General features: G+C 26.9%; 1 protein-coding gene across 1 annotated transcript in view; it reads right to left on the bottom strand.

Annotated features, from left to right (window-relative positions):
* The window catches only part of LOC100199780 (long-chain fatty acid transport protein 1), a 54,220-nt gene extending 42,519 nt beyond the window's left edge, over positions 1-11,701 (bottom strand). Inside the window, exon 1 of the mRNA XM_065787523.1 lies at positions 11,315-11,701. Coding sequence (XP_065643595.1) covers positions 11,315-11,376 — 62 coding nt within the window. The 5' untranslated portion in view covers positions 11,377-11,701. The remainder of the gene's footprint in view (positions 1-11,314) is intronic.
* Positions 11,702-14,819: the final 3,118 nt, after the last annotated feature.

Below are 14,819 nucleotides of genomic sequence, written 5' to 3'. Positions count from 1 at the left end.
TCCACTCAAGGAAACTTTGGAATACTTTGTTAATCACTGCAATATATTGCTTGCAGTGTTTATGTTGTTAATTGCATTTTAAGTCCCATGGCGTTAAACAAAAAAAATTGTATAAGCTATAGCAGTAAAGTTTACCCAATGTAATCAATATAGTGTAAACACAAAACTAGATTACCAAAAAAAATGTTGCAAAAAAGCTTTAAATCAATTGTGCACGTGCATTTTTGTGGAATATTTTTCAAAATCTGTTTTAGTAGGAAAATGCAAAGTATAGCCATAATTCATTTTTTTTCCAAAATAAATGCAAGTGTTCCAAATAAGGCAATGTTTTAATTAAGGACTTGATTTCCTAATTGCCTGATCATTTTCTTCTCAGTATCTGATTTTTTCAGTCATGCACAGGACTGAAGAAATAGGCGCCTTACACAGCACACAATGAAATGATGCTTTGATCTCCTTTAACATTTTTTACAATAAAAATAGAAATTTTTTTAACAAAATCTCTTCATAATTGTTGCAATTAACTTGCTCTAAATTTTTCCACGCAAAATGTTTACATTTGTACTGAAAAAAAGCAAAAATTCAAATTTTTCTGTGGCAATATTCAATGCTATTAAGTCCTTAACACCTAATTCCTTAACATCTAGTAAATGCATAATCACACTATTTAATACACGTAAGAATTTAACTTAATATCTATCATTTGGGTTAGTCAATCACTGATCATCAGCTAATTTATCAAAATCTTCACTTTTGTGAAGATTTTGATAAACTATCCGACTTTACGTTGGCACCCTATTTACACCCCACTTCCTACCAACTGCAACAGTTGCTTATTTAACTTTAATAAAGCTCCAATTCACTTTCAATATGCTGGTTTGCATTATTCAAACTTTCCCAAATTAGTTCAATTTTAGTTTTACTTACTCATATATTTTATGCCGACTCATTTATTTTGCTGACTCATAAGATATTTTGTTGACTCATTTATTTTGTTGACTCATATGATATTTTGCTGACTTATATAATTTATGGTGTGTTTAGGTTTATTTTGTTCATTCAATATTGGATCAAAATATAATACGAGCTCAGCTTCAAATAAAACATGATCAAAATAAATCTCACCAATATTTTTAAAATGACTGTTCATTGTAAGCTAAATAAGTTAATTTAACAAACTACTTAAATACTTTCCGTAGAAATTTTTCTTCTTTCCTAATTTTTTTTTAAATTTATTTCATTCAAAGTTGTTTTATGCTCTCGTTGCTTGTATTTTAGACAGATGAACTATGATTTATTCAATTAGAATCTTTTGTAATATTTTAAAGAAAACCACTGCCAATCTGGTATACTTTTATTTCAGCTTCTACCAAAGTTTTTGTCATTTCTGTTACCAAAAAGCCAACAAACTTAACAAAATGCTGCTATATAAAATCTTAGAATAGCACAACTAAGTCATTTGTATGTTCAAATCCGCATAAGAAGTTGTTGCAGTAACTGACAGATTAACATCCATTTTTGTCTTTTTCTTGGAAAAGACCCCTTGAGCTGTGTTTGACAATAAATTTTTTTGCATTAGGATCAATTTGCATTCAAAAAGTCCTTTAGATTCAATAATATCCTCTTTCCGTTGGGTGTTTAAAGTACTGTTTAGTTTAACTGTTTGTATGCGTTAAAACTGATCTAGCAAGAAGTGATCTGTCAAATCAGATAGAGCAGCATTGTCTTTAAAAACTGATATCAAGAGAACTTGTATTTATACATTGTTCACTCTCTTTAGTATTCTTCTGTAAATTTTTTTAAAATGCATTTTCATTAGATTGTTTTTCCTTCATTTCAGTTTGCACAGGTAATATAAACGAATCAATTAACTTTCATATTTTGAGTCTGATTTTCACTTTTAATTTTTTTCTTCGTTTAGATGTTCTGTGTTTTAGGTGTCAGAGGAGTTGCTCTCAAATGGTTTAAGTCGTACCTGTATATGCGCTCTCAGTTTGTAAGCATTGGAAACACTTCCCCCAATACTAGGCTTACATGTAATGGTGTTCCACAAGGTTCAATCTTAGGTCCTCGTTTATATAAACAATCTGCACACATGCTTGAAATTCTCCAAAACATATCATTTTGCTGATGATACCAATCTTCCTATCATTAGTAAATCTCTTAAAAAACTAAATAAAAATCTTAATCATGACATTGTATGTTTGGTACAATTGCTACGATCAAACAAAATTTCCTTAAATACCAAGAAGTCCGAAATAGTTATCTTTAAATCTCAAGGCAACAAAATTACAAAAAAACTTAATTTTAGAATAAGCGGTAAAAAAATAAATACTGAAGATAAGATCAAATATTTAGACATTTTATTAGATGAAAATCTCTTGTTTCACCAACAAGTAAAAGCAATATCTGGCAAACTAAGTCAAGCTAATGGAATGTTTTCCAAAATAAGGCATTTTGTCAACTATGAAACATTGATAAATATTTGGCATGCTATATTTAATTCCCACCTAAGGTATGGCTGCCAAATATGGGAGCAAAGTACATCTACTCAAATTAAAAATTTTATAAAACTTCAAAATAAATCTATACAAATAGTTCATTTCCAGCCAAGCAATTTTAATCCAGACTTATTGTATAGTTTATCAAATATTTTGAAGTTACATGAACTCATCTACTTGTTAAACTGTGTTTTTGTGTGGGATATTATTCATAATACCACGCCTATTGCTTTCAACTATTTTAAATTCACAAGTTATAATTACAAACTTAGTTCAATATCTTGTTATAATCTAGCTTTACCTTCAAAAAAAAAACAAGCAAATATGGTATTCAGTCTACTAAATGCCAATCAATTCAATCCTGGAACTCTCTGCCACTTTCAATAAAATAAATCTCCCAAACATTACTAGAAATGCTTTCATTGTCAATATCAAAAAATTTATCCTTCATAAAAACACTCAATAAAATTCTAACACAGCATTATCACTATCTTATATCTTCAACTAATTTTGTCTATTTTTTAAAAATATAACAGCTTTTAGTTTTCCCTCATTTTAAACCTATTCAGTTATCTCTTCTTCTACTCCTACCCTTCTGTTCCATATATGTACATATTTGTATGAACCTGAGTGTGCATTGTGTGTGTATGTGTTCGTATAATGTGTGTATATATGCATATGTGTATATATGTATATGTATATATATATATATATATATATATATATATATATATATATATATATATATATATATATATATATATATATATATATATATATATATATATATATATATATATATATAATGTATGTGTGTATCTTTGCGTGTGTGTATGAGTGACTGAATCTATAAATGCAGGTATAGCTTATATGGTATTATTTATAGCACTTCCATAAATAGTAATAAAATCCTGTGTTTTTACTTTTAAAAAGTTATTGTTTAACAACTAATTTATAAAATTCAATAAAAAGGCTGATAATAAACATTGTTATGATGTCAGCATAGATCAAATAATTAATACTGCCTTTTACTAGTAAAGAAATAAGGATACGTAAAACCAAATAAAACTAACATTTATCTGATATATTTATCAATCAAATCCGTCAATCAAATTTGTCTAACACTAATTTATTCATTAAATACAATAGGCTAACAATATTTGCAATGCAATATCTTCGGATGTAATTTTACAATGCCAATACAATAAAGGATATAGGAAATTGGTTTTAATTTTAAGAAGCTTAAATTTTTTTATTTTTTTTTAATATTGATTTTACACCGTGTTAAAGAGCTAGTGTCGTATTTTTAGTTTAACAATATTTTTTTAAGTTTTTTTTATTCAACAGGCTCAAAAATTGGCCTCTTTTATGCTCCATCCCCCATCCCCACATTAAAAATTTATGTTACTGTGTTGTTTTTGTGCACTCACTTGTATACTCACTTTTAATATTCTGAATTTTAAACATAAGAAAAAAGCTTTAATGTTATTTTAAATATGGAAATCCTTCAAAATAATCTGAAACAAAAACACTTGATATAATAGAAACAAAATAGATTAAATACACTTAAAAGTAGATTAAATTATTATTGTCCATCAAAAACAACAAAGCCTTTATAGAAAGAAAACATTATATTTTAAAACTTTGATGAGTGGATTTAAAACCATTAATTATAATAAACAGAGTGTGATTCCAAATATATAAATAAAACCAATTTATAAACTCGCCACAAACAAAGAATTCACAGTCAATCTATCATTTAAGTAATTAAAGCATAAATCTTAGACCCAAAGACTAAAAATCAAAAAATATTAAAAATCCAAGGCTAGCTATCTAATAAATTAACAGATAAAGCTTTAAAAAATAGTAAATTCAAATAATATATAAAAATAATGTTTTACAAATTTTTTTAACTTTTGATAAATTGTTTTTAATTTATTAAAATATTTTAAATAGAAGTAGATTTTAATGAATTTTAAGGTACTAGATTTGTCATATGTTATTACAAGTATTAAAAAGAACCAATTATTTCATATGTAATATATAATTTTCTGTAATTTTTTTCTAGTATATATTATGGAGTGATAATATCGTATAACGGTTATATATGATGGAGTATCATGGAGTATATATAATGGAGAATTTCGTTATATATCATGGAGTGATAATATCATGTGACAACATTATCAACCCATGATACATAACCAGAAAACATATAGTAATATCACACCATGGTTTATTACCAACAAAAAAAATCGTTAAAGTAGTATATAAAAATTTATTATTCAAACAGTTTGTAGACATTTAGAATTACTTTTAATTATAAAAATCTAATAATATTTATAGTTATTATTACAAATATTATTGTAATAATAACTTGCCTATTATGCACCGCACCTATCGAATTTACTTGTTAGTTTTTAATACCCAATTTTAGCAACGATTGAAAAGTATGAATTGTACTTTACTGTACTGTACTGTACAATGCATCTTTGATTCTACCCTTTACATTTATTACGTTCCAATTCTTCTTCTTTATCCTACTGATGCAACATATTTCAACGTCTAATATTCTAAAGTGAAGCTATGGAGTCAATCATTTCAACTATTTTGCATCAATGCAAACTAAAAACATGAATGAACTAGCATTGGTTGTTTTGTGTTGAATTTTTTTTTAGTTATAGTTGCTTAGCGACGTTTGTAAATTTAGCAACAATATAAATTAATGGGTAATAATGTCGTAGTTTATGTTATCTTTGATCTGTTAATGGACGTAAACAAGTCCAAAAGAGTCAACCGAGTTTATGTTTTTTCTTCTTTCTTGACTCAACGACAACAAAAGAAAAATTATTATTAACTATTTATAGAAGCCTATTTCATTGCTCCTATTATATTTTATATTATTATTATTTAATATTTTATAACTATTATATTTTTGATTTGATTTTTCTTAGCTTAGTGCAAACTTTCTTTTTTCCTTATTTTTACTTAATTTTTTAATTTTTAGTTTTAAATTTTTGATACAATTTTATCTGATTTTATACTTGACTTGTTAAAGCTCACATAAAGACTCTAGTAGTGTTCAGAATCATCTGTATCTTCTGTAAGCCGCTTTTATAAAAAAATTTTTTTTACGTTTCTTTGCACGTTATTATTTTTTTAATTGTATGAACAGCGAAATATTTACAATGTTTTTGAGATGTAACGGAGGTTTATCGGAACCGGAGGTTTAAACTAAGACTTTCAATTCACATTTTATAAACAACCTTTAATAAATATTTTACTTTTACTTCCTAATATCAAAACAAAGTTGTCTTGAGTCAAAATTCTCAAATCAGAACTTGAGAAAACAAAATTGAATTTTTAGAACGTGGGAAAATCAATGGGAACGAATCGAACCATTATTTTTATATATGCATTTTGCTTTTTTATATACGCATAACAGTTCGATTCCAATAAAGAAAAAAAAGAAACTTTTGTTACACCTTCGATACATCTCTGTAACTCCGTTATATTATCTCCGTTATATTCCTACTAAGTATATAAAACAAATAGAAACTAGAACTGTACTAATTTTGATAAAAAGTTAACTCATAATTAGATCTAGTTTGAATGTGCAAATAAAAGTATATCATCTAAACTGTTAAGTGCTACACGCTACAATTTCCTGAAGATCTTATTTCATATTAAGATCTCTTGTAATTCTAATTAATATTAATTATCTACTCAAATCTTTTAAATTAATAGCAATTTTGTTTGCAAATGGTTCTATTTTATTTCTTTCTGATAATATTGTAACGCTATTTAACAACATGAACATTGAACTAGAAAAAAATCATGAAACAACTTAAAATTTTTTGTCAATGTTGAAAAAACTAGGTGAGTTTTATTATTTAGTTTTTGCAGTTGACAAAAACTTTTGAGGATTTTCGAGTTTTCGCATTCTTCATTTTTTATTTAACAAAATTTTTATTCGTATATACTTTTTCTTTTTTACTGGTATAAAATTTGTAGTGAAGAACAAAATAGAATTAAAATAAAAAAGAAACGCACAACGTCACATTTATTTTCAATAATTACGTTCTAAAGTCTTTTAAACGTTTTTTAAACGTTTTCTAGACCTTACTTTGGTTAAAATGTTAAGAAAATATTTAAAAGAAGTTTAAAAGACACTTAAAACGTAACTTTTAAAAGCAAATGCCCTTCGGGTAGATTTTGTCATAAATTTACTTATACAGCACCTGAACAAATAGAGCTTAAGAGTTGTAATATTATCAATTCCAGAGACAATCGTTAATAGTGTAAACATCAGTATTGCATATCCCAAAGTTGTAACATTATACCGTTGTTTAACTCGTGCTGGACATCAAAAATCCACCCAAAGGGCATTTGCCCGTCGGGTGGATTTTTGGGACCCTTTGTGAAATAAATAAACATGGAAAAAATATAAATTAAATAAATTACAACAAATTAAAGTTTGGAAAACAATTTACTTTAAAATATGAATTAAACCTAATTCCATCCATTTATTTTGATGAAATTCATCTTTTAAAATATCTAAATTACAAACTTTCGTAAACCTCTAACCAAAGCAAGGTTATAGCATCTCAAATGAGATTATACCGTTGTTCAACTCGTGCTGGACATATACAACACACACGTGCTAACCTTTTATAGCATCTCAAATGAGATTCAAAAATGGAAAAGATTATAAAGATGACATACTTTACGAAACTTTTCAAATAAGCTTATTTTTCAATTAAGTAAAAGTTTTTGTTTTATAATATTATTTTTTTTCTGTAGACTCTACTCTTTTTATCAAATAACTAATTACACATAAAGTTACATTGTAAAACTTTTCCAAAACGACTTCCTCATTAGTTCAAAACAATTTACAATTTTAAAGTCACAAATTTAAGCTTCGAAAAAGGAACCTAACCTCTTTGCAATCGTTTTTAATTATACCTTGATTATAGTTGGATTTACGATTAACTACGATTGGATTTACGATTAATTACGATTGGATTTAAAATTAATTACGATTGGATTTATGAGTAATTACAATTGGAATTATGATTAAGATTAGAAGAAATTTTTGAAATCTAAAGATTGCCCTTCTCACACTTTACAAGGTAATCATCATCGTTGGCATTCTTTGAATAACTTCACTTGCCATCAATGTCTATATTCAAGAAGCAAGTATCTGATGAAGTATATTTAGTATCTGGTGGAGTATATTTAGTATCTGGTGGAGTATATTTAGTATCAGGTGGAGTATTTTTAGTAAAATCATTAAAACTAATGTCAAATGAGAAAAAATTTTTGGCGCAATGGCTTAAAACTAAATTGGATCAGAATATGTATTAACCTTTATTTTTTTTTAGTTTTATTTACGTGCCCCAAGAAGTCATTACGGTCTTATCACAGAGCACCACGGATGAGCATTTAATTGGCAGTTGACAACTCCTTCCTAACCAATGTCGCAAGACTTGCCCAGAGTTGAGGTTTGAACCACGGATCCTTTGTGTCTGAGGCAAGTGTGCTACCACTGCAACACGGCTGCTCAATATAAAACCTTCAGAATAGTATGTTTCCAAAAAAAAACCCAACCTCATAGCAATCGCTTTTAACTATACGTTGATTAACAGTTGGATTTTAATATAAAGAACTCCACACGATGTTGTTATTTTTAACATTTTTTCTCAAACTTTTCTTAATAAAATTTTTTCTCTTTATGCATTTCATTATTTTATACTTTTTTTTTTTTTTTTTTTTGCCACAAGTGTTGACAAAGTGATAACAGCCAAATTTATTAACTGCTTGTCTTTAAGAAATACTATAGTGGTGAAACATAGTTTTAATTAAAGTAAAGACTTTTTTTGTCTTTTTTTTAAGCAACGTGACAACATCTTTGTTCTTTTACTTAAGATGGAAGTTGTACTCACGTAAGAGCTCTCGGCTTAAATTAATTATTTCAGCATTTTACATGAAGTTAGTTTTAATTCACAATTGATTTCTAGATAGAAAAAAACAAGTATACATTTTTTTTTAATTCTAATTTGCATAAATGTGTTATTTTTTTATCATCACTCGTTGCCACACTGATCGATTTACTGAACAAGATAGTGAGGGTAATCTTCACAAAAGTTTAATTCTGTTTATAATTGTTTTCCGCAAAAAATTAATAACTTATGTAACTTAAGCAATCCCAGATCCTAATAATTAAATAAAAAAATGTTTAAATTCAATGACATCTGCTGCTTTGCCAATTGATTGCTGATAATTGCTAATAACATTTACGCATTGACTGGTAATATATATTTATGTAACAACTTTTTCAAAATTCCTCAGGATTTATGAGTCATGTATTAATGAATCAAAAGAAATTATATCTAGCATTTTTTCTAAAGGTTTTTTTCATAGAGTACAGGAAAAAGTTTAAAAGTTAATTATTTAAATAATTGGATAGTATGTAATTTAAAAAATCTTTGCGCGCTTGCTTATTGGGCAAAATTTACAGTACAGTTTCACTAAAAAGTACTAAGTAAGTCTGTGCTATCACACAGACTTATAAAGCACTAGTCGTAATATCGCAAATTCTGGTTTATTGAAGTTCTTCTAATTAAAGAGTATAATCATGGTATAACCTTGCATTTTTTGAACGATATTTTTTAAAGCATCGTTCTACGATTCGTTATAAAACTTAATATAACCTACATAGAAAAAATAAATAAGTTTGCGAGATATATGGTTCTTTTAAAACTCTATGTTTATGATAAACTTCTAAAAATGGTTTCAACTGGATGGCAGTTTAGCTCAGATTCAGTTCTAAAGAGCATTCTCATAAGCTAATGATGCTACTACCTGGTGGGAAATGAAATAGCAACTAGCTAGCAAAATAGCTAGCTAGTTACTACTAGTTACTATGAGTAAAAGACGCGTTTAAGACGTATAAAACACGCAGTAAAACGTGTTTTAGACGTTTCAAACATGTCTTGTGTCATCTTGCTATCTTTTTCCCACCGGGTAGGTGATATGTTAAAATAAACATCCAAAACAATAAATATAAACCTAAACAAAGTATTAAAAAAACTTGTTTTGTCTGAGAAAATGTCCATTGTGATGACAAACTAAAAGCCAAGTTTATTGATTACAATTCAGTTAGACAGTAGAAATATTGAAAAAATAAAATATCTCTTAAGTCACATTTTATAGTATTTAAAATATTATTTGCGGAACTTCGTTTTGTGTTAATAAAGACGAGAATTTTTCCGTTCCAATTAGATTTTTGTCAAGCATGGAAAAAATAGCACTTTCTAAAGATAATTTTTCATTACAAAACTTGCTGAATGTGGTTTGTAATCGGTTTGCATTAACTCGTCCAGTTATATAGTTTTTATCAATCGTTGACTATGACATTTCCAACAAAATGAATCAAAATTCATTCTTGGAGTATTTAATATTTTTATTTTGACATTTTATTTTACTTATGACAAATTTAATATATTTTTATTTTTGAAAGGTGAAGTTTTTGCATTGTTTTTATTTAAACTCCTAATTAGCTCCTAATTATACATGTTTCAGTCTGCGTGGTATAAAGAAACAATAAGTAATGGGCACTGTTTGCACAAACTCTGCAAAAATATGAAGCTTAATTGAAATTATTTTTGTGTATTTCATTTCATTTTTCATTTATTTACCGAAATGCAGAGTGAACACATAAAAATGTTTCCTTGCAAACAATAGTATTCGTAATTGAACTTGTAAAATATATAAGTGCGGTAAAAAATTAACTATATGTTTATAAAAGCTGTCTTAAATATTATTAGACTTCTCAAACTTTTAATAATGGTTGCCGTAAATTAATGGGTAACAATAAACACAACGTATACGTAAAACAAACATCAGTCCTGGAACCAAGAGAAAAAATCTGTTAATGATAACTCAAACAAATATTTGTGGTAACATCTCATATTTTTAACGATTAAAAATGTATTTTAGGATTTTTTATAAGTATAACAAGCTTAACAAGCAGCATAATAAGCTTAGAGTACGCGCTTTTAAAAATTTATTGAGTTCAAGTCACGATCTGGGGTAAAATCATCTAGGGGAGGGAGTCGAAAGTTGAATGTGCACAAATAGATTTTTTTATATTTAAGGACGTATATTAACTATACTTTTATGAAAATTTATTGTCAAAAAGACCAATCAAATTCAATCATAGTCAATTCCAGGGTCATTATCAATATCAAAAAAACGGTACGCTTTTTTTATAAAACTTTTTGCATTAAAATTTTATTGTTGTGATATTTAATAGAAAGTAAATACAAGTTTGTATATATCAGGTAAACAATATGTTAATAAACTCGACAAAAATAACGTCAAGTTTGATCAAAAAATGACTCATTAGATAAACATATACTAAAGCTGTAAAGAATTCGTGTATTAAAATTCTTAAATCGCAAATTCTATTCGTTTTTATAACTAAACTTTTTGCACTTTTACTATGTTTTCTTTTTTTTTTTACAACTTGGTATTTTGCATTTTTATTTTTATTTTTACTTTTTTATTCTGTTTGGCTTCTTGTTTTACCAAAGTATTTAGTTACCTTTAAAATTTTATTTTTAAATTACTTTTCTAACATTTTTTTGATTTTTCTAGAGTCTTAAAGATCAATTTCTATATCGTTATTAAAATATTTTAAGGTGCTTTTATTTTGAGTCAAATACTTGATGTATTTTTCTTTCATCGGTTGCGTGAACCTAGGGCATTATTTTTATTGGAGTAAACAACAACAAAATAAAAAAGGTTACTTTATATCTCTTGGCAAAGTCTTTCTGTAAATTCGCCATTGTTCAAATGTTCCGCAAGACATTTTCCAAATACCTTTTTACGTTTGCTTCGATATGTTAAATTTCTTGGAATTATATCAACGTTTGTTAAGCAAGTTATAATCCAGAATAGATCAGTCATCATTTATTAACATCTCATTTATATATTATAATCATCTCAATTTATAATAGAATTGTTTCTTTTTAAACTTCATTAAACTAATAAATAGAGATAAATTAAAAAACATGTAATAAACAAGTCCATATCTAGAACCTCGTAAGTCACACAAATCTTAAAGGTTTAATATTTAAATTAACTCTTCTCCGTGTTTTATTTTTTCACCTTGAATCTTCTCCGCACACTTAATTTTGTTTCTAAACATTTTTAAAGTTTATTTAAAATACTGGACAAACGCACTAAAATTCAGTACCTTAAAAAAAAATTATTTCCAAATTTGAAAAAATCTTATATGTCTTAGAAGTCCAAAGTATTAAATTTTTATCATAAAAGCGTTTTTAAATTCAAAATTCAAATTATTTTACATTTTAAATTACAATAATTTGGTACCGGTTTAAATAAATGTATGTTGAAAATGTTAAAATGTCACTGCGAAGAAGGGACTTTGAGCTGAAAAGAGGTTTTAGTTAAAGGAAGCCATATACTAAGCATAACAAACTGCTCGCTGTCACATTTCGCTGTTGAACATAAAAAGTTAGGTTTACATTTAAAACAAAAAAACCACAAACCATAAAATGATAAAAACAACTTACAAATTTAATGTAGAAAAATATAAAACAAATTTTTTTTATTTTACACAATATTTCATAAGTCTTCGTGATAAAACACGGTGTAAAATAAAAAAAAATTAATAAGTGATTTTCTGCTAATATATTGCTTTGTTCTGTTAAGAACATAAAGGACTCTATTTTGAAGAAAACATTTAAAATTATTCTTTAAAGTTATTAGTATATGTATGTGTGTGAATGTATGTGTGTGTGTATGCGTGTGTGTGTGTGTGTGTGTGTGTGTGTGTGTGTGTGTGTGTGTGTGTGTGTGTGTGTGTGAGGTGAGAATACAAAGAGATAAGAGCAGTGAAATGTTTTAAAGTTTTTATTACACTCCAATTGCAAAAAATCTTATTAGTAATTTAATAACACAGTTTAAAGTTTTTAATGATTCATTTAAAAAAAAAAAAGTTTAAAAGTAAATAGTATGGCAACGAAAAAATGTTAGTGTAGCTAGAACAATACCTCATTTGCGCGACCTAATCCGAAATTAGTTGCTAGCCAATCAGAAAAATATACTTTGAAAAGGATAAAAAGTTTTTTCGGATTTTAAACGTTTTTAACAAAATAAATGCCGATAAAACCAGTTTAAAATAAACCTTAAGTTGACTCAAAAAAATAAACTTTAAAGAGAGTGAAAGTTTTATGTTTCAAGTCTCAAGAAAAAAAAATTTAAATCAAATTGTTTTGTCCGACATTGAAAAACCCTTACATTAAAGAAGGATGAACAATAGTGGTTCTAACCACTGCACCACGCCAGCCATAAGAATTGGTGCTTGAAGATACTTTATTTGTTACAGGTATGCATTTTTTTTTAAATGTTAAAGAATTTCTTTTTTTTTTAATTAATAAATAAAAAATTTCATTTAATGAATTTTGATATTCGGAAATGGTGTAAAGTTTGCAACCTCCTAAAAATAAGGCTTGAGGAGTAGTTTCACATGTTTTGTTGTTTTGTATTAAAATGTAACTAATTTTTAAAAAGCAGTTATTGTTTGTTCTTTTTCATAACATAAACACACGCATATTTAGAATTTGCTCAATGCTGAAAAAAAATAAAACTCAAATACTAATAAACGTGCGTCAAGTGAGCATCATAGTGCTTACAATGTATCCTAGTTACAATGTATTCTAGCCACATTTTATTCTGTTTTGTATTGTTTTCATGGTATGCATTGTACAAACTTGGCATTGGTTACAACGTTTGAAGATTTTATTGTTAAAATTATTTTTTCACTAATAAAATTTTACTAGCATCTAGTAATATTTACTAGATGCAAGTAATGTTCACTATCTAGTGAACATTACTTGCATCTAGTGAACATTACTAGATGCTAGTAAAATTTTATTAGTAAAAAAGTGACTGGAAAAAATGACTGGAACTGGAAAAAGTTGACTGGAAAAAAGTTTTACACTTATTTTACTGTTGATAGTGCATTTTATGATATTTTATTCCAGGTAATTTTACTTGCATCTGCAAGTAAAATTACCTGGAATAAAATATCATATAATGCATCTGCATCTTCAAGTAAAATTACCTGGAATAAAATATCATATAATGCACTATCAACAGTAAAAAAAGTGTAAAACTTTTTTCCAGTCAATCTGAAAAAAGTTGCCGCTCTTGAATAGTAACCAACGTTCTCAGAATGACTGGAATATGATGTGGGCATAGTAACCATAACTAGTCCAAACAAGGTGTTTTTTATTCGTTATGGTCGTAATCTTGTTACTAAGCTTCATTTAGAACTTTAACTTTTTAGTGATCCAACTTAAATATTGTCGTCATTGTCTTTTAAAATGGCTTTTCCTATTTAAGCGTCTTTTTAATTGAGCATTAATTCCTTTATTTAATGCAAAAATTAATTGTGGAGTTCAAATTTAAAAATAGTTTTGCTAAATGTTTTACAATATCTAATTAAACTAACTATGATAATTAATTATCTAATTATGTTCTAGTATAGGATACAAAAATTGACATCAAATTTGTTTTAAATAAAGCAACTATACTCTTCATGTAGAGTTCCTATTGAGAAAAATTACAAACCATTAAAACAATGAATTTTAAATTTTGTCAATTTTTTTTTAAATTTCAAAGAACGAAAAAAAAGGTTTAGAAATTTGATGAAGTAAAAAAACACAACTAAAAACATTCTAAAAACACAAAACAGATTGGCTGTGGAAAACTTATTGCAAAGCCAACAACACCGCCGGACGGTGGAGGGCCAAGTGGGCTCTTGCTTCCTCTCTCACTTTTTTTCTTAAGAACCTTTTTTTTTCTTTTAGAAATTTCTAGATATAGGAGACTTTTTAGAAATTGACCTCATTTTTAAAACCTTCGTCGTTGGCCCTTTATTGTGGTCTTGCTGTTTGCACTTCATAAGTTGCGGAGATAATATCTAATGTTTATAACTAATCTTTATAACTTATCTTCAACAGCTGGTTATAATAAGAATAGCATATTGTTTATACCTGCATTTTGATTGTCAGCTCGACTTACTTTGAAAAAGAAAGCGTAATAATATAATAGTATTATAAATATATTATTTAAGTATCAAAATTGAAGTCCTAACACTCTAACAATGTTAGACAATTTTTTCAGTTACAACCTTTTTTCTCTGAGCCCGCAATAAATAATTATTTATTGACAAATTATAATTGACGTAAAAAAAAAAAAAAAAGTACGGATAAAAGAAAAACT

The sequence above is a fragment of the Hydra vulgaris genome, chromosome 01, assembly GCF_038396675.1.
Source record: "Hydra vulgaris chromosome 01, alternate assembly HydraT2T_AEP".
NCBI classification, from domain to species: Eukaryota; Metazoa; Cnidaria; class Hydrozoa; order Anthoathecata; family Hydridae; genus Hydra; species Hydra vulgaris.
Note: the sequence above shows the minus strand (reverse complement) of the source record. Positions and strands in the feature narration are given on the sequence as shown.